This window comes from Grus americana, chromosome Z (genome assembly GCF_028858705.1).
Source record: "Grus americana isolate bGruAme1 chromosome Z, bGruAme1.mat, whole genome shotgun sequence".
NCBI lineage: Eukaryota > Metazoa > Chordata > Aves > Gruiformes > Gruidae > Grus > Grus americana.
Window position 1 is genome coordinate 14,457,141 of NC_072891.1, and position 20,484 is coordinate 14,477,624.

General features: G+C 35.2%; 1 protein-coding gene across 5 annotated transcripts in view; it reads left to right on the top strand.

The window, feature by feature from the left end:
• Nucleotides 1-20,484, top strand: part of NIPBL (NIPBL cohesin loading factor) — a 165,208-nt gene that overhangs the window by 57,829 nt on the left and 86,895 nt on the right. For all 5 annotated transcript variants that reach the window (XM_054809656.1, XM_054809659.1, XM_054809660.1 and 2 more), the window contains exons 2-8: nt 1,455-1,598; nt 4,384-4,549; nt 5,677-5,807; nt 11,604-11,703; nt 13,145-13,296; nt 14,309-14,469; nt 16,480-16,573. In XM_054809656.1, coding sequence (XP_054665631.1) covers nt 1,535-1,598; nt 4,384-4,549; nt 5,677-5,807; nt 11,604-11,703; nt 13,145-13,296; nt 14,309-14,469; nt 16,480-16,573 — 868 coding nt within the window. In that variant the 5' untranslated portion in view covers nt 1,455-1,534. The remainder of the gene's footprint in view (nt 1-1,454; nt 1,599-4,383; nt 4,550-5,676; nt 5,808-11,603; nt 11,704-13,144; nt 13,297-14,308; nt 14,470-16,479; nt 16,574-20,484) is intronic.

Consider the following 20,484-nt stretch of genomic DNA (forward strand, 5'->3'; position numbering starts at 1 on the left):
ATACCTGTAATGTACTATGTTTTTAATAAACATGTGTTTTAGGGGTGAGAATGTGACTGTGGCAGGTGCAGCAAAGGAAGTCAACTCATCATCAGTTCTGTTTAGCCTCAGTGTTGGTATTTTTTTTTCAAAGAATTCAGTTGTGTGTAGATAGGGAAACTTTGAAAAGTTAACTTCAGTGGTTCATGAAAACTTTGAGCAGGAAAAAGATTTATAACCTTTGGTTTCCTTGTCTTACTTGGAATCTTTACGTATATTAGCAGTGGTGTCCTATATCTTGTCATTGGTGTGGCATAAGAAAGAATGAGATAAAAATTACTAACAAAAATGACGGTGATCTTTTGGTTTGTATGTATTATATATGTAATTCTCAAAAATGTTGGCTTGTAAAGTAAGCATAAGCAAATTATGATTTCAGCATTTTCAGAAGATAACATAAATTGCTTACAGAGGAAGTCTTTTTACTGTTTTCCAAACAGGTACCTGTGTTACCAGTCTTTAATAGGTGTATATCAAATATATACATCAAATTCCTTTAATTTATTTTGTCTTCAGAAAATATCATGTTCAACTTTTGTAATTTCATTAGTATAATAGTGGATTGTAATGTGTGATCTTTGTAAATTTTTGTTGTTTTGGCGCTGCAGTTTAAATGATTGTGAGGACTTTTGGGGGGGTTTTGTGTTTTGGGTTTTTTTTAAGTAGTGTGGACTTCATTACAGTTGGGATCTTTATGGTTAGTGAAAACTGAGTGAACACATTTCTTTTTTCAGTACTTGAATATAAACTGTGCTGTTTTACAGGAAATAAATGAGCTAGATGGCTAAACCTTTTATTTTTGTGGAGGGGGTGATGCAGTTTCTGGTAGTAGTTTGACCAAACAGTGTTTAATATTGAAGAGATTCAGATCAATTTTGAAATAGCTACTGCTTTTAAAATATATGAAGATTTTGTATTTGTTGCTTTGGTTACTCCTTGATTTTTTTGCATCTGTAAATTACTCCTGGTTTTGCTAGCCATCTCTTATATGAAAAAATATCTCCAGCAAAACTGAGAAGTGAATATAGCAGCTAATTACTTAAACTGGTTATGCATTAAATGTTATCCACCGCAGTATGAACTAACAGGAGTTGTGTTACCAATTTTTGAGTTGGCACTGTATAACCTGAGCAAATTTTCTTTTGATTGCCTTATCTTGCATCTTTTTTTGGTGAAGGGCTCTGTTGCTGAGACCAGAAGCTTGCCTTTTGATTGCTTAATACCATTTGATATTTAAAATCTACATTGTTCTACCCACTCTTGACAAAATTTAATTACTGTGCAGCTGAGGGTATGGTCTGTGTTTCATTTCTGTTACTGAATTTAAACTTCTAAAAAAATAAACTGAGAATTTTCATTTGGTTTTGTTCTTTTTTTTCCTTTTTTCCTTTTTTTTGTTCTGTTTTTTTTTTTAGTGCTTGGGAGATGGGAAGTAATGATAGCTGGCACCTGAACTAAAATATCTGTGTAGGCACTACTATCCCAGAACTTCAGGATGAATGGGGATATGCCTCATGTTCCCATCACTACTCTTGCAGGGATTGCTAGTCTTACAGACCGTAAGTATTCTTCATTTTCTTGTCTTTGCTATGCTATTTTCTGCCTCCTCATTAAATAACCTGCATTTACAAAATATTAAAAAATGTTTAACATATCTTTAATGTATCTTTGACGTATCTTTAAAGTTTGAAACATTTATGTTAAAATGTAAATCTGTTCAGAATCAGATTTGGCATTAAAAATGTTAATTTTGTCATTGCTTGAATTTTTAAAATCTATTCAAATAAAACATGCTAATTTAAACATGAAATGAAATGTATATTAAAAAAACTCTTAAGGAAACCTGAAACAAAATATAGGAATTCATTGTTTGCAGTATCATTCAGTGGCATATCTGGGTACCCCCAAGTAAACTTATAAACATATAAATGATAAAATATTTCTCTAAAACATACATCTCACTAACTTCATTGAAAAGAGAGACACAGAGAGAGGATTAGACTGCTCAACTAATAAAAGAGAATTGTGGAATATGCTGAACCATACTTGAAACCTAGTTCTTTGGTTTTGGACAAGGTACAAAACAGTTGCTCTAATTAATAGGTGCAAAGAACGGCTGCTAGAATAGAAATAAGCAGCTGAACCTAAGAGTCTTCTTTGTTAGCTGTTTAGCCTACAAAAGGAGCAGATGAGGTCTGTGTACTGTCTTTAAATATGTCAGGAAAAGTCTGTTTACATTAAAAGCTGATACTGGCACAAAAGCAAAAGGTTATAATGTGACGAGAAATAAATTTCTAGTGCAAACTAAGAGGAGATTTATTATTACTATAATGAGGTCCTAGAACAACCATTGCAATAAGAGCAGCTGGGACAAAGATGCATCTTGTTTACAAAGTGAAGAAAGAGTTTATAGTTCAGTTGTCTGTCTGAGGATAATTGGACTCAGTGACCCAGGTGCTTCTTCTGAGCTCTTTTTTTTTTTTTATTATTATACTGTTGAAAATTGGAGACTTTGAGAGACACTGAAGTAGATACCCAGCAACTGAATTTAATTGCCTATAGTAAAAAAAGGTAGATGTATTGGAAGAAAAAAAACCACTTCTTCATGTCCTTCTGATATTCTGAAATATCAAATTGGAAGATGCTGCTTATGTATTTAGATGTGTATATAGGTGTCATTATGTGTGTCTAGTAATGGACCATCAGGATGCAAATAAGTTTCTGGGCTATGGGCAGTTTTCCAGCATTAAGTATTTGCAGGTAAGGTTTCAAAGAAAGTCAAAATATGTAACTGGTAGAAGTCACTGGCCAGACACCTGGTGCGGGAGTTTCTTGACACCCATCTTTGGTGGGATTAGCCCTTGAGTTAAGTGCATTTGCTTCTTTGTCTCTTGTATTTATCTGATGTTTAGAAACTCAGGAGCAGCTGAAGGAGCAGGGTTTGGAACTGCTTCACCTTATTGTTCTCTGTGTGAAAAGAAGGAACTGGAATGGGCAAGACCCATTGCTCTAAAAATAGGGAGGGCATGATGACTAGAGGCAGTAGAGTAGGCTAGTTAACTAGCTGAATTTATACTGTTTTAATAACTACATTTTGCTGATCTTGCTGATTTTTCCAAGTTTCTGGCACATTCAAGGTAACCTGATGCAAGTAATTGGAAGCTAGCTATTTTAATATATTACACACTTCTATTTGAATTGCAATTTATTTTTAAATGCAGTAATGATATACATTATATAGGGAGGAACATACTGGAATTCCCTCCCCTCTCCCCTTTTTTTAAATAAATAATTTGAAAACATGAAAGAGCCAAAAGAGTATATTTCACTTAAGTTGTTTTTTTCTGAAGCTATTTCTAATGGTTCAGCTAGAACCTTTATGTCAGAGCTGTAATCATCCTGAGAATTTGAAGCTAGAGTCAGCTTGTTTTTGTGGACCCATGAAAGTGACTTTTCTACGTAGCTAGCTTTTTAGCCTTTTCTGGCTTACTCTCTTCTTGTCTATGTAGCTCTGCCAATCATCTGGTCAAGGCTTCTTATATGGTACACTTCCTTGTAGTCCGTAGACCTAAGATTGCCCTCTGAAAGTATAGTGTGCTTGTTTATAATCTGATTGAAATATTGTCATGAGTGTTTTCGTTAAATCTTTTTACTAAGATTTGTGAATAGGTATATTGACTGAATTGACATTTTAGTGATCATACCAACCAATGATACTAGCCTTTTCTTGATGACTACGTAAGATGACTTACATAGAAATAAATACAACAAGAGAAGAATAAACTGAGAATTTAATTAATGGCTTAAATTGGTTGGATTGTTTGGTTTTTTGGTGTGTTGGGGTTTTGATGGGGTGTGGTGGGGTTTTTTTTTTTATCTACCCTGACTATACAAAGTGGGAACACTTAAATATGAAGATCAGAGTAGAAACATTAAAGTATATACTCAATGCACTTACAGTACTGCACACAACTACAAGGATTTTGCGTTTCCTTCCTTTATCAATGCTTTTAGCTCCAAGAGAGAGCTGCTGTAACATATTAAGTAACTTAATATTATGCAATGTTTAAAAGTATGTTTTTATTCATAACACTTGCCTTAGCACAGTTAAATATTTACAATAATATAGTAATATAATTTGTGGACTTGACTGCATTATTTGAGTTAAGCCTCTGTGTGTGTGTGTGTGTTCATGGTTAAAAAAAAGGCAGAAATCTTCCCTATATTTTAAATGTAGTTGTCAAGTTTTCTTTCTTAATCACATGAGGGAGTAAGAAAAGTGTCCATATTTGTATGCTTGTTTCATGAAATGATTCTGAACTCCTTCATGTTTTCTGATAACAGTTTTGAACCAGCTGCCTCTTCCATCACCTTTACCTGCTACAACAACAAAAAGCCTGCTTTTCAATGGACGGATAGCTGAAGAGGTGAACTGCCTTCTGGCTTGCAGGGATGAAAATCTGGTTTCACAGCTCGTCCACAGTCTCAATCAGGTGTCAACAGATCACATGTATGTATTTTGAACTTCAACTATATCAGATCACCATCCATATTCCTTGAAATCAAGATTAACTGGATTGAGAAGGACATTTGTGAGAAGATTAGAAACATGCAGGTTTTTAATTAGGTTTGCTTAGCAGGTGACTGCTGTCAAAGAGTCAAATGTTTCAGTCAGTCAGAATGTTAATAATTGTCCGGCATCCCTTATGTGTGACTGGGGGGGTTATTTTACAGATCTGCAGCTTATTCCATTCTTGCTACTTAGGAGTGCAGACTTTGTGGTGTTGATTGTGCATTTGTGTTCCACTTTGTTTAATAACGCACATAGACAAATTATATACCCAGTATTACACAAGAAGAAATTTTTTTGAGACACTCATGTTGATTGTGATCAGGTATTGAACTTAAATATTTTAAGAATTGAACCAGCAAGTATGTTAATGTATTCTCTTTTTGTTAAATTTGTTTTCCCCTGGTGTCCTTTGAATTGTCTTATGTTGACAACCCTGTCTTTTTCCTACGTATTCCAATCAATTATTTTGATCAAATGGAAATAACTTTTAAAAGTCCTCAAAGCAAATAATAAGTGAAAGCACAGATGCATTTGTAGAAAATCCATTACTTTTTAGTGTTTAAGAGGGAATCCTGTGATGTCAAAGATATGCCAATTTCCCTTTTTAAAAAAAAAACAAAGATTCTCAAAGTATTGGGCTGCAACCTGGATGTTTTACATTCATGCATATGTTATTTTCAATCCTACAACAATATTTTCTTGATGTTATACCAAAGCATTCTTTTATGGAGAAGGTCACAATATAAGAGTGGGCATAAGAAACGTTTTATAACAGTCTGAAACTGACAGCCATGTATATATAAGTGCTTAGTAACAGAAGAGAATTTTGAAGACTAATAGCAATACCTCTTCTGCCACTAATTAAAGAGGGAAAAAAAAGTAGAGGTAGGGAACAGTGCTTTGCAGACGTGTTCTTTTCTATATTTTAACAGTAAATTGTCTTCTTTCATTTTGGTTTTTTGTTTTTTGTTTATTTAATTTTGGTTTTTTTTTTACTTGACTCATAGTTTCTTATAATTTGAAAATGCATTTGCCTCTTTATTTGCTTACTTCCACAATTCCAGAGAGTTGAAAGATAACCTTGGCAGTGATGATCCAGAGGGAGATATACCAGTCTTGCTGCAGGCTATCCTGGCAAGGAATCCTAATGTTTTCAGGGAGAAAAGCATGCAAAACAGATACGGGGTACAAAGCGGTAAGGATTTTTGATTATTTATTGATTGCATTTTATGTTCTGTAAGTTTAGGGGACGGGTACTAACAACAAATATATATGGAGCACAGCTGTGATGTTTATGCCTTACCTTGTATTTGACAGTGATATAAAGCTATGTACCTTGACATCTTCTAAGAGCAATTGTATTAGAATAAGCATAGAAATAAACTCTACCAGGTATTTTTGTAAAAAATGTTTAATTTCACTACAAAGTTTAAAGTCTAGGATGAGTGATTGGATTTTATTTTAAAATAATTTTATTTTAATTTCTTTATGGCTAGGTTTGTATATTTGTCTTAGTAAATAATTGAAGTTGGAAAAATATGCCTTGAGCTTACACTATAATCATACAGATTTTCAGTATCATTGCAGTGGTAGTTCTTAATAGTTCTGGGCTAAGGAATAAGGTTGAATGAACCATACAAACAGGTCCTCTGTGACATTCCTCTTCTCAGCAATTTGTGATGCCCTACATACTTTCCTGTTTTGACGGCTAATTCTCTTCTGAGATATAGTGAGATATACTGTTGCATAGCAAACATGAAAAAGGGGAGAGACTGAGCAAAGGAATAATTGGACAGATTCTCGTTGCAGATCTGGAGACTTGCACCTGAAGTATGTTCTTTAAGTACCAAACTATGAAATGAGTAGGAGAATTTCCAGAGTTTCCACAGTATGAGGATAAAGCTTTGCTAACACTGTAGAGATACAGATAGAAGTGTTACTAGACTCCACAGGGGATAGGAAGCGTAGGATAATTTTGGAGAGGAAAAATAATAAAATGAGATTTGTTAGGTTTGTTTACCTGGGCTAGTGAGTAAAAAGCCATACAATATTTGAAAAGAACTTGCTAAGGACAGAAGATGTAATGTTCCTTGAAAGAAGGCAGAAATTTTCTGGAATGAAAATGTGAAAGGCAATGCTAAATATTTGTAAATTCATTGATACCTATATTCTGGAATTTAAGCTCTGAAAACAGTCTCCACATCCTGTGTTTAGAGGTAGCTGTGGCAGAGTATGATTTTTCCAGCTGTGGGAGGAGTTGTGATTGTCCTGCCAGTTTGCAGAGTGGTCCTACAAAGAACTTAAGCTTGAATTAGAGTTTTCCACTGGTTTTGTAAACTGAGTAATTTTTTTGCCAGTGCAAAAGGGAGACATTGTTTTTGAAATTATCTGTTCCAGCAGAGGCTTTTGAAAGAAAGAAGACAAAGCTAGTTAATTTCTCTCTAACTTTCGCTAACTCTGTGCTTCACAGGGAGAAACACTTTTGCAGCTTAATTCAATAGGTTATGAATATTCCTTAATGAAATAAAAGCACCTCTGTTGTTAGTAAACGTGCTTTGACCTATGCTTGAAGGAAAGCATTAGTACAGAATAAAAATAATTCAAAATGAAACTTAAAAGAATAGTTGATGTTATTTTAGTAAAGTTAACAAAGTAGTTTCAGAAAACCATAAGAGATCAGACTTTAAAACTCCCTTGAATTCTGACAACTGGAAAGAAAAGGAGAAGAGGGGGAAAGCATAGCTGTAGACAAAGTATTCTGAGAGGAAGAAAGCACTGGTGTGAAATTATTTTCAATGGAAAAAGGCCACACTCTTACCTGGAAATAGGTGCATCTTTATGCTAGATGCTGGCAAATTGTGGTAGCCTTGTTAGCTGTTACTATGTCCCATTCAGATCTCCAAGGCCAAAGGAGGCAATACTGATGTGTTGGGGCAGCAAATGTGGGATTTTCTTCAGCTTTCTGAACAAGATATTGTAATCTCTGTAGAGTCATGATTTGTAGAACAATTGGGCATTTGGTGGAAAACTTATGTAATACATTTTGCCAGCTAGAAGAATGAAATTTAGGTTCTTTTCCAGTATTTCAAATTTATCTCTTCTGCTTTCCTTACTGTCTTCCTTCTGAGTGTTGTTGTGCCTCCTCTTGAGTCCAGCATGCGGTGAAGTCAGCATTGGGTACTGTGACCCAGTATCTGTAATACCCACAATTGAGAAGAAACAAAGGCAGCGGGACCCCCTGACTATTCAGCCTGGGATGGGTCTGTGCACCATGATCCCTTGAGTGTCAGTTCCAGCACTAGTATGGACAAAGTGAACTCAAATTCATTTCTCCTATCCTTCATTTCTGATGCAGGAACAGAAAGATCACCTTACTAAAGAATTACGTTAAACACAGAATAAAACTCTTGGTTTGGTACAGTTTGTCAGGAAATAAAGACATCTTCAGAAAGCTAAATACTATGTTTTGAATTCTTGTGAATATAAGGTAAAATACAAGCAGAATTCTGTGCTTATGTTTTTTCCCAAGTTCATATTGATCTGTAGTTCAGCACCAAGTTTAAAGCAAGAATTGTTTTTAGTTATGTTGAACAAATAGTGCGAAAAGGATGTATTACGTGGACATTTCTTTCACTTTGTGTTCTGAGTGGGTACCCTCTACTTACCCACACACACACACACCCCCGCCACACACCCACCATTGCTGGCATATTTCGTTTCAGGTAACATAGCTGCAATGTTCAAACTCTTAGTCCTTGTCTTTTGATAACAGTCCCATTGTCAAAACAGTCTTCATACAGCTTAGATTTTTAATTAGATTTTTAGTTAGATTTTTTCATACTACTTTCTATTACCAGGCTCAACAGACTGAGTCACATCACCATGTGACATCAAGCCTTACTTTGTTCAAGGGCAAAATGTTGAGTTTATTTTAGAGCTTTTTCATCAGATGATATGGAAAGTTCTGGGTGCCATCTTGCAAATACATCTATCTTACATCTTATAGTGTATGAGTGAAGTGGATTTCTTGATAATTATTCATTTAAAATTAAGATATTACTTAGTTTCAGTTTTCACAATAATGTTTTCTGTTTTCCCTCTCAACACTTCGGCTTTGGAAGATCAGCTAACATAGTATGTTGCAATAGGCTAGTATTCATAGCATTGCTTAGGGTTCAGAAAGGACCTAATATTTGCTTTAAGCTATTTATCAGAATTTGTGAATTTTGGGGGATTAAAATCTTCTGCATCTTTCCATAAACATCAATTACTTGCATAAGTTTTCTCACTTAAATAAGAATTCAAGTGCATGTGTGCCTGTAAAAGGGAAAAACTGCAGATGTACACTTTCAATAAGACTGTATATTTAACTGAAAATTCACCTGTTGGTGAACAGTCCTAGCTTAAGCACGCATGATGCTGTAATACAGTTTAATTATGCAGAACTCTTTCTGTGACCTTGAGCTGCATTTTTATGTAGTGCATTCTTTGGTGTTTAGTAGGAATGCCAAAATGGATTTATGCATATCACTTTTTTCCAAGCAAAAAAATTATAGTCAAGACTCGGAGTATGTGCTAAGGAAACTCATACTGGTAATGTTAATACTAGGATGATGTTTGCTCAAACATTACCAACATTCAAAATTAAGGTCGCGTTTAAAAGAAATTCTTAAATATTTAAGGTACAGAAATGCACAGTGGAGTCATAAATCCACTACTTAGTGATATGACAACAAAGTAAAACATGTACCAGAAGATATTTTAGTGCTACTGGCCACAGACTAATTTCAGCTCCTTTTTAAAATAAATATTTGGGGCTTATTTTTACTTCTTTCTCATTACATCATTATCAGGCATACCTGTTATCTGTCTGAAAACTTTGGAGACACTGGGTTTTTTGTTGGTGGTTCCTTGGTGGTTGGTTTTTGTTCTGTTTTTTGTTGTGGTGTTTGTTTTTTTTTTTTCTTTTAAGTTACCCAGATTGTGCCTCCCATGTCCCACCCCACCTCAACAGCGACAGAGAAGTGAGAGCTGTCCATCAAAGAATAAGTTTTAGGGTTTTTTAAAATGGCATTAAAAACTGATTCATTTATGTATTTGCTGTCATTATTTTAAACCAAAACCTACTTCATTTATGGGTCAAAGTGAGTTTTACATTTAGGAAGGATAAAATTAATAGATACATTTTTAAAGTATTTTAAAAGTGTGATCTGTGCTGTAAGCATAAAATGAAGCTTTGTCTGAATAGTTGGTGCTCATACAGGCACATTCAGTCAGCTTTGTATGCGTGAATGTTAAGAGTTAGTAGTTTGACTAAAATATTGTACCAAGCTGCAGTGAGAATGGCAGCGAGAGTCGAGTGGGCAGTGGGCATGCCGGAGGCTGCCCGCAACACAAAAGCTCTCGAGTTTGCTCCTCACTTGCCACAATGCCAGTCAACTAGTGTCCATTTAAAGAAATTTTGCAGGAGTTGAGAAGTCTCCTTATGTTACTCAGGACAATGAAATATCGTCTGTACTGAAGCACGGAGCTTTTTCTTCTTTTTTTTTTCTCTTTCTCTCTCTCTCTCTTTTTTTTTTTTTTTTTTTTTTCCCAGCACAACATGGGACTTTGTTCCTGCTCTGGGCTAGTTCTTGTGTGCTAATGTACTTGGAATGCAATACTTCACACCTACTGGGAGGTAGTAAAGGCTGCATTCCTGGGGGATTATCACATCACTGCTGGGGAGAGGGGAAGAGAGCAGAGGATGACAGGGAGGATGTCTGAGACTAGTTTTGCTTGTGTGACTGTTGCAGTAATTGAAATTGGTGATAGCAACTGAAGGATTGGCAGCTCCCAAGCACTCTGGATTGGGGACTTCTGTCAGCCTTCTGTCTAACCGTTGGTTTAAAATATTTGTACTACTGATAGTAGTACCGTGGATCACTTGCTGTGGTTCCCAATCTGCAGTGTGCGCATGAATTACGACACAGTTTTAGCTGCAAGACATTCAATTCTGTCATTAAAATAACTTAAAATTCATTTAACTTCTTGTGTTTCTGCATCTGTTCAGCTTCCAGTCTCGTGCTGTTGTTATGGAATTATTTATACCCGTATCAAAGAGAAGAAAAAAAAGATTCCTTTAAATTCTCCCTAATAATGATGCAAGTTAGAATAGAATAGAATATTTCATTTGGAAGGAACTTACAATGATCACCTAGTCCAACTGCCTGAGCACTTCAGGGCTGACTGAAAGTTCAAGCAAATAATTAACGCCATTGTCCAAATGCCTCTCACATTAGTTAGTTTTGAGCACATTGGTACTTGTGACTTAGCAGCTAATACAACTCCTGAATTTCCAAAGCATGACTGTGGGGTCTATAGGATGTGGGAGCCTACAGTTAGGATATTCGTTCTGCTTTGCAATTGAAATATATCAGCACCTTCTTGATAACATTCCTTATAAGCATAGTGGAGGAGGTGGAATAGAAAGCTTTCGTCCCTGGGTAGAAAGGAACCACTAAGACATTATGGGAGTGGTGAGAATATCTTGCAGCACTCAGCCTGAGATGATTGTTTGCTGTAATTGCTCTAAAAATGGGAGAGAAGTTTACTGTGTTCCTCTGACTTGTAAAAGATTTGGAAACTTCACTTATTGGCATAAGCACTGTACACACCAGCCTGGAGTGGGGAATATATGTCCTGTTAGAAAATGTTTCTATTTAATAGTAGGTTTTGGCTTGGGAAGCTCAAAGGAAGAGAGGAAGGAACTACTGTTAATATTTATAACTGAATTAACACTGCTTTAGGGAGCACTTTTTATGTCTTGATGTAAAATGGACATCTTACATGGAATCGATAATTTCTAATGTTTTCTAACAGTTGTCGGTAGATAATGTTAAAGTCTGCAAAGTTTATAATCTCTTTATACATAATAATTTCTGAAATGAGAGACTTCATTGATTAAAAAGGAAATGTGTGTAAAGTAATGCTGCTGTCTTCTTTTTAATAGGGATGATGATGTCGCAGTTTAATATTTCTCAGAATTCCATGCGTGGTAGTCCTGCATCTTCCAATTATCAACAAACCACTATCTCACATAGCCCTTCCAGGTAATGCGTTCTTTTAAATGGGATGGGAGGGGACCAAACTGCAAATTCTTCCTACAGTGACAGTCATTCTTGTTGCAAGTATGTGAGTGGAAGGTGATCAGTGTCAAGGCAAATTTTGCATTAGTCTGACAGCAGGGTGTTTCTTCAGCTGGCAAAGAAACATCTTACTGTCAGTGAATTAATCCTTGTATTCTAAGGATTAGTCATAATTCTGTGCTCTCTCTACCTCCCATAATTTTGGCAAACTTTTTTTCCTACTTTGGTAGTCCCCCGTCTCTTGCTACCCCTCCAGCTGTTTTCCACCTGTGGTAGGAGGATAGGAGAGAAGAGGCTAATGTGTTCCATCATGTGTAACCATACCAGTGTGATAGGAGGGTGGGAAAGAATGCTTGTAAAAGTATGGAGTATGGCTGTAACAGTTATACCAAAGGCCACTCAGAGGAGAATAGGCCCACTAGTTCGGCCAGTCTTCCAGCAGCATCCTCATCAACTTTCTGGTTCTTTTTTTAAACTTGTGAGTGTTGGCAAGTAGCATGTACCTATAATTCTCTGGACTAGAGGAAAGAGTTCTGTATGTAGTTTCAACCCAGTTACTGGGCTTTAAGAGATTTCATCTTTAGTTATTAGATATCATTATTAAAATAAACTTATTTCACATTTCACTTTGAGTTACTGTAATTATTTTGGCACATGAAATTATCTGTATCCTCACAAAAACCAGTACGCTTTTTTATTTTTATATCTAAAAGGGATATTGAAGAAAGTTTTTTGAATTGTGAATATTACAATGAATATTACAAAGTCGTCTTGAAATCCTTACAAAAAGTTATAATGTGCATGCATTATTGTCACAAGCCTATGTTATTTTTATGGCTTCCTATGTGTAGGGTCAGTCTAAGATAAAGCCAGTGAACAAATAAGTTGTATTCAGTGGACTTGGGATCAGGTCCTTCCTAACTGCCTATCACACTCCTGTATCTTGGCTGTTCTGTTAGATGAAGTTCTTTGAAATCTTACTGGAAAAATCATGTTTAGAATAGGTGACTCCTTGTTAATCCTAGTGACCTAGTTGTTAATTAAAACTTAGCTGTCACTTTCATTCAAACTTCTAGGACTAACTTTGGGAAATTGCAGATCTTATTTTAGTGCATATTTGTGTCATTGTTTCCTTTCCCTAGGTGGAGGTCTTATGAATGCTTTTTATTCTAGTCTTTACTTTTACTAATGCAGTACCTATGCTGTGGCTTTTAAGTAGTAATTGAGGTTGGGAAGATATCAATAGCTTAAAATACTGCTTTTGAGGGAGATTCTTGATTGTGTTTGAGTTTTGTATCTTAAAGAAGTTGTAATGGTCTGAATGTATAATAGTCAAAAAGAAATAATAAATTTGTGTAAATTTCCCTTTCCAACTTCTAAAAACTTTTTTTAATTTTATTTTTAGCCGGTTTGTGCCACCACAGACAAGCTCTGGTAACAGATTTTTGGCACAACAGAACAGTCCAGTGCCTAGTCCATATGCTCCTCAAAGCCCCGCAGGATACATGCCATATTCACATCCTCCAAGTTATACACCACATCCTCAGATGCAGCAAGGTAAGTCTGTGATGTTTGTTTTATTCTCCTATCTCATGTCAGCTTTACCCTCATGTGCATGTTTCACAGCTGTCTAATTTCTTTGAAGGAGTCATATGCTTAATGTAAATCTGTGAGTTGGCAGGTATGTTTAAGCTTTGCTTTTCTGACTGTACAGAGTGGTAATATATACTTTATTTAAAAAAAAAAAGGAAGAAGAAAAGGTAAAACACATGTTCATGTTGCAGTGCTCCCCTGTGTACACCCATTTTGCATAGTTGTCATGTATACATGACAACAGAATATCTCAAAACAAATGAAAAAGTTATATTTGTTAACTGTGGCCACCATTTATCTGTACTAGTGAAAACCTTGGTTTTAGCCACTGTAATGTAAGTTTCGCTGCCAGCTTATTTAGCCTTACCAAACCTTTGTAGTGTCAACTAAATTAATTCTAAATTGGCTAAAATTATGCTCAAGGTATGCAGTAACTGGCAAAGATAACCTTGACAATGAATGGATTTCTTTGTTCTTCCCTTTTCTGAAAACAAACTTGAACAACGCGAACACTATTAAAGTATCTAGACATTTTTTTGTTGGTAAGTAGAATTCTCCTTGGATTCTTTTAAATTATTTGTTCTTAAAGTTTAGCATTGTGCTTAGAATATATATTCTGTATATAATGTTGTATGTCTCATGAATACCTTGGAAGTTGCTAAAAGTAGTGAATACAAATTAGAGGAAAACAAAGTTTTCTATAACCAGTACGAATATACTGACTGTAATTAGGATAGATGTGGAGAGCAACTTGGTTAATCTGTACGTGGAAAATGAAAATCTTAGACATCTAATTTTATTCAAGACATTTGTGACAAAAGTATTCAACCAAAAAGTTGGGATTCTTATTCAGATTCCAGACCTCTTGCATCCAACTCATTAATATCCACTATTATGGTATTTTCTCTAAAACTTTTTAAGAGTTGACGAGTCTGTGAATATATCAGTATAGTTACTTACATTTTTTGTATTTCAGCTTCAGTATCCAGTCCCATTGTCACAGCTGGGATGAGGAATCTCCATGATAATAAAGTTTCAAGTCAATTGTCTGGAAATTCAGCTAATCATCACGCTGATAATTCTAGACATGGCTCAAATGAAGACTACCTACAGATGGTGCACAGACTAAGTAGTGATGTATGTTACCCTTATCAGTTTATTATGATAAGCCAAGTATTTACTATGATAAAGCAAGTATGTGTTTAGCTGCCTTAGAAGTCAGATGTTTTACTGTGTTGTTGATGATGTGTAAAACAGCTGAAAATATATTTCAATTTCAGGTATGTATACTCAACCATGCAACTTCAATGTGAGACATCTAATTTTTTCTAGGTCTCTCTTTCCTTTGGAACCGTTTTTTACTTTTTGTAATTTCATCAGTATGAATGTTACAAATCTTCACATAATCTCACGTGTTAGAAAATATAATCTTCACATAATCTCTTATATAAGAAATTATTTTAAAGAAATGTTAGAACGTCCCTACAATTAAGGTAGCAATATGCTGATGCAAACAATACTAGATTGTAAATAGGTTTCTAGTTAACTTGTCTCTCTGAAGATCCCCACAACTGTCAATTAGACTTGGCATATTTGAATAACCTGTTGGGTAATATAGTAGTGTTGTCAAAGGCAAGAATTCCTATGGACTTTTTTTCTTACTGGTCTATTATGTGCTTTTATGACCTGGTTTCTTTGCAAGAAGTTTTCCCTTAGTGACCTTATTTCATGTGGGAGAAATTCCTTCAGAAATCTTGACTCTAAAGGGAAAAACCCCACAACTTTCTCCCACATTTTTTTGAATCTGGTGGCAAGCAAGCCTTTTTTTTTTTTTGTGATTGTGTGTATGTGATTTATGTAGCTTACAAAAACCACAGGCAGCAGAAAAAGTTATATGAAAGATCTGCATGTATTCGGGTACCTCAATAGGAGCCACATTGGAATATTAGCTACCAAAATAACCGATTTAATTAGAAAACAGATTAAATAACCTTAGAACTTCTTTGGAGACTTCCTCTGTATGACTTTGCTCTTTAAAAGAATGGATCTTTTGCAATTTGGTTGTTTTTATAATTATAGAAATTGTCTCTTCATAGGTATAGGGGTTGTTAGTTTTTTCTTCCCTGGAACATTCCCATAGATGTTGTATAAAAAATGCTAAAAATGGGAAATACTATTGTATATAAATTTAAATCTAGTTAGAGCATTGAGTGAATGAATATACTTGTGACCAGCACAGGGCTCCATAAAAGCAATAAAAACATGTAGAATGTTAAATGGGAATTTAAATAGTGGGATTTGTATGTAATTTTAAGATAGTGTGCAGGTAAAAAAAGACACGTTTACGTTCTTAAAGATAGAACATGGACATAATTACATTGTAATTAGTGTTATATTATGAACAAGTTTGTCAGAAATTATGAATTCCATTGAAGCTAGTTGTTCTGTGCAAAATTGAGAAGACCGTAGAACTCGTTTGTCATGTTAAGGAAATGCTTTGTATTGCCATTGAGTTGTTTCCTATCTAACTGTCAAGACAGACAGACAACAAGCTAAAGTCAGTCCAGTTGTGTTTTACATGAGACTATCTCAGCTGCTGCAATGGGAGTGCTAGAAATTTTTTTTTCAGGCCTGATGTGTGTATGCTGGAGGATATAAATACATAGTGTTAAATTTGTTTAACTGTAAAAGTAATACAGCATTCTAGATAACCTTTAAGGGTAGGTTAAGTGGAAAAAATGGGGAGTTTGTTTTAAAAATCTACATTTTATGCTCAGTTTTTTTCAGTTGGTATTGTATAGATGTACGTATCTGCTTGTCTGCTCTTAACTGTGAGTGCTTGTTACAAAAAAGTTCTAAACAGAATCTTAGTGTAAACTAAAATTTAGCTAGAAGATGTGTACATAAATTTATTTTTGTGTGCATGATTCTGGTTATAGATTCTTCTTAGGTCTGATTGTGCTTTGGAATATTGCCTATATAGTAGTCTAACAGCAGTCTAAATTACAAAGATTTTTACATAAATATTTTTCTAATATTTCTTGTATGCTTTTTTGGTCCAATCCATTTTATCAGTATACATACTAATTTCAGTCTTTATCAATTGTTTATGTTCGTAATGTTAATTTTTTATCATTGTCACTTTAGGATGGCGATCCTTCAATCAGGAATGCTGCATCTTTTTCCTTGCGGTCACCACAGTCAGTCTGCTCTCCAGCTGGAAGTGATGGAACCCTTAAAGGTAGTCTAGCAGTCGTATATATCAATGTATTTTTTTCCCGATTTTAAAGAACAGAGAGTTGAGAGAGGTATTTAGTTATTCCTCCTGACTTCTGTATTCAAATAGTACTAGAGAGTATGTCATTATGTTTTGGATACAAAATTATTTTATACAAAATTATTTCTGATCCAGAAAACATTTCTGAAGGTCTGAAAATTGACTAAACATCCTTCAAAAAAAAAGCTCAAATTAATGGAGGACAGAAGGATTTAAAATCCTTTCCAATATGAGGATTAAATTCTTTAAAAGAAAAGTTTCAGTTGCTCTACATAAAAAATGGTGTGAAGGCAGCATTACGAGTATTGAACTCTTAACCAGCTCAAAAGTGTTCTAACATGCAAAGCTTGTCTTAGTTGCAATCATGAAATTTTAAGAACATGAAATTAAAAGTAGTTCAATGAACTCAATACATATAGCATAAATGAAGCCTGAAGACTTTAGCTGTGGAGAAGGAATATGGTGCACTGTCAGCCATTTGAGAGGGAACAGAAAAAAATTTGCTCAAAATAATTCTTTATGCTGAAATCTCAAATGCATACTTCTGCTTTTAATATTATCCCTAAGAAGCAATGACTGAGATGCATGAGACTTAGCAAGGTAGGGATTTGGGCATATTCTTGCTAATTTAATTTTTAATTGCTTATATATTTACATGGCAATAGTAGAAAGATGCAACAGTGCTTTCTTCTCTTTAGCCCCAAAGCAAAATTAAGTCTTTCTGGGTGGCGAGGTTAGGTGGAGAGGGAGAACAGGAGATGGAGAGATTCCAGAGAAGCTGAAAGTATTGGCCTTGTGCAGCCTGGATAAGAGACTTCCTTGGCACGAGTGGACTTTAGAGCAACCTTCCCGTACCTATGAGGAGATTATTAGGAATACTTGAGTCAGGCTTTTTCAGTGTCGTGGAGGAAGGATGAGATACAATGGACTTAAATTGAAATGGGAGGTACTCACTAGGTCTAAGGAAAAAACTGTTTCACTGTCAGGACAGGTGAGCATTGGAAACGGTTGCCCAGAGAATCTGTGCATTTTCTATCCTTGGAGGTTTTCAAGATCAGGCTGGGTAAAGCCCTGAATAATCGGGCCTTGCTCACCCTGCTTTGAGCATGAGGGTGGACTAAACACATCCTAAATTATCCCATGATCCTGTGACTGCTAAATCATCTTTCTGTGGTTCATCATCTGTAGGCATGTACTGTGTTAAACAGCAATGGAAGAAATGTAGCTGAAGTGGCAAGTGAGAAGTATGTGTATATGCCAGCAGCATTAGTATTTCAGGAGGTCTTGTGCCAAAGGACTTGTAAGACTTTTGTAAATGGTGAAGACTAAATGTGCTTGTTTTTCTTTGGCGAGCTTATCAGGTTAACAACATTGTGAATCTAAGCTACTTGCACCCAGATGCATGATTACGACTCAGCAAGAAGAATATTTGAATTGTTGGGGGGTTTTTTGTTAAAGTTGCTGCAGTTTCAATTGGCTGTCTCAGAAGCCTGTTTTGAAGGGACACCTTTCCAGATTATTTCTGACAACAATCTGATTGTACAGTTCTGATTGTAATGTTTCAGCATTAGAGGGGCTGAAAAAGTGCAAGAGGAGCTTTTTGATTTATTTACCTGTATGTTAGCTTTACTTTTCCCATTGATAAAGCACACAACTGAAATACTGTTACTAATGGTCCTACTATTTTGCCTTCTTAGAGAGATTAATGAATCCTGATTGGGAGAACCAATTCTAGATGCTGCAAGAACTTTGCCAGACATTTACTTCCTCTAATCTCGTATTTTAGAAATGTAAGGAAAAGGTGTGGATAATGACAGTATTATTGAGAACGTGGGATCCCTGACAGAGAGTTTTTGGCCCATGATTTGAAGTGAAAGTTGTGCTGGTAAATTTTTCAGTAATGAACAAACAGCAAGTATCTATGCTGAGTTTTTCAGTGCTACTGTGGCCCTTGAAAGTTTGGTTGACAGGTCTCAAACTTTGATAATTAGCAAAATACTTCATTATTTGTTTGGGAGGACAAAAAGAATGGCACTAGACATCATCAGTCCAGAGAGCAAGCTCAGGAAGTATGTTACAATATCTAAGCTTTCTTATATGACATAGAAACTTGAGGCAATACTGAAGGTATGGGTACAGACTGTATTTCTGTACTTTTGACATGGAAGTAGCAAGGCCTTACGGACACTTGGAGAATGTGATTGCACAGTCTTAAATTACTTTAAGACTGAACATAGCTATCTGACTGACAAAATATGAATGAGGAAGAAGTTTTGTTTGAAAGACAAATATTTTAGAGATGGCAGAGGTTATTCTGGTTAGTTATTTACCTACTCAGTGGAGTAAAATTTCTCTATTACAGAAATACTTGCTTCACTTCTGCGCCAGTAAAGGTACCAGAGCAGCTGAAGTTTTATCCAGAAGCTCTAGGCTGGTCTTTATCCTTTCTTTTGTATGTAAATTTTGTATTTTTAGCTATGCAAACAGACTAATGGCTCTGCTTTCATGCTATCTGTTACCACATCTGCTTTCTTAAAAAAATTAATTTCTATGAATTCATCTACGAAGAATTAAAATGGAGTATTTCCCTTTTGTTGATCTCATTAAATATTCTGTGTGTTCCATTACCCAAGATCAATTACTCATCAAAATCGTTATTCCATTTGCTCTACTTTCCCACTGCTCTGGAACTTCAGAAAAGATTATATGTATTTTTTTAAGACAACTTCTAAAGATCTTTATAAAGGAAAGCCTTCCATAATGTTTTTAGTCCATTGCTTTCCAATAAGAAGAGTTCATATCATTTACAGTCCTGTTTCCATACAGTTTCTTTAACTGCTGGGAAAACATTGGTAAGGACTAGCAACAGCCCTTATGAAACTATATAATTTTGCACTCTTTTCCAGAAATAAGTTGTATTCCCTCCAGAAATTGTTCAATAATCCAATACCCATTAACAATTTGGAAAGATTACTTTTATTTCCTTAGGGTTTTATAAGACTTGTCCAGAGAGATTCCTTTATACTTGGTCTCTGAATGTATAGTGGGTGGCAAGAACAATTAGGAATCTTCTCAAATCTGTAGTACAGACTTCAGTACTTTCAAAGGTACTTTTTAAGAAAAATTATCATCTCACTCTCCTTCAAAAGAAAGGTGGAAGAAACTTATCAAGGATTTTTTCTGACAGGGCCAAAATAAACATTAATTCTTGTTTCTTTCTTCAAGTCTCAATTTTTTCATGCAAGGATGCTTCTGCATACAGCAATTCCAAGCTAGAATGACCAAAGCTGAGTTTTTCATGAGGCATTTAAACTCTGGAGAAAGTAGTGGGACTCTTCCCTGAAAACTATTGAAAGAGTATGTGGAAGGTGAATACAATCTGTCCCTAAAATCTCCCAAATGTATGTTTTCCTTTGCTTGTCTCATATGCTACCCCTTCAAAGTTTGAATTTTAAGTTCAGTTATGTTCTTTGAAAATTAATGTCACCATTATCTGTTAGTCAAAATAAGTATTATTTCTTTATATCTAGTACAAAACTTGGGAAGATTTCCAGAGGAAGATTCTCTGATTCTAGAAAATACAGCAGGAAAGGACTTGGGGGCTTCCCATCTTCTCACTCTCATGTTCAATGAGCTCTACCAGTATCACTCCCAATAACTTCCATCGCTTTTTTTTTTTGTTGTTAAAATGTCGGTAATGGGTTTCCTTACTCTTGCACTGCGACCCTTCCAAATTCTTAGTGCTTTTTCCTTTTCTCCTAATGCTTAGCCTGAATCATTTTTTTGTAGTTAGGCATGACATTTCTTGACTTCTTTCCAATGGGCAAGGAAAAACAATTCACGTCCTTTTTCATAGCAGTCATTTACATAACAAA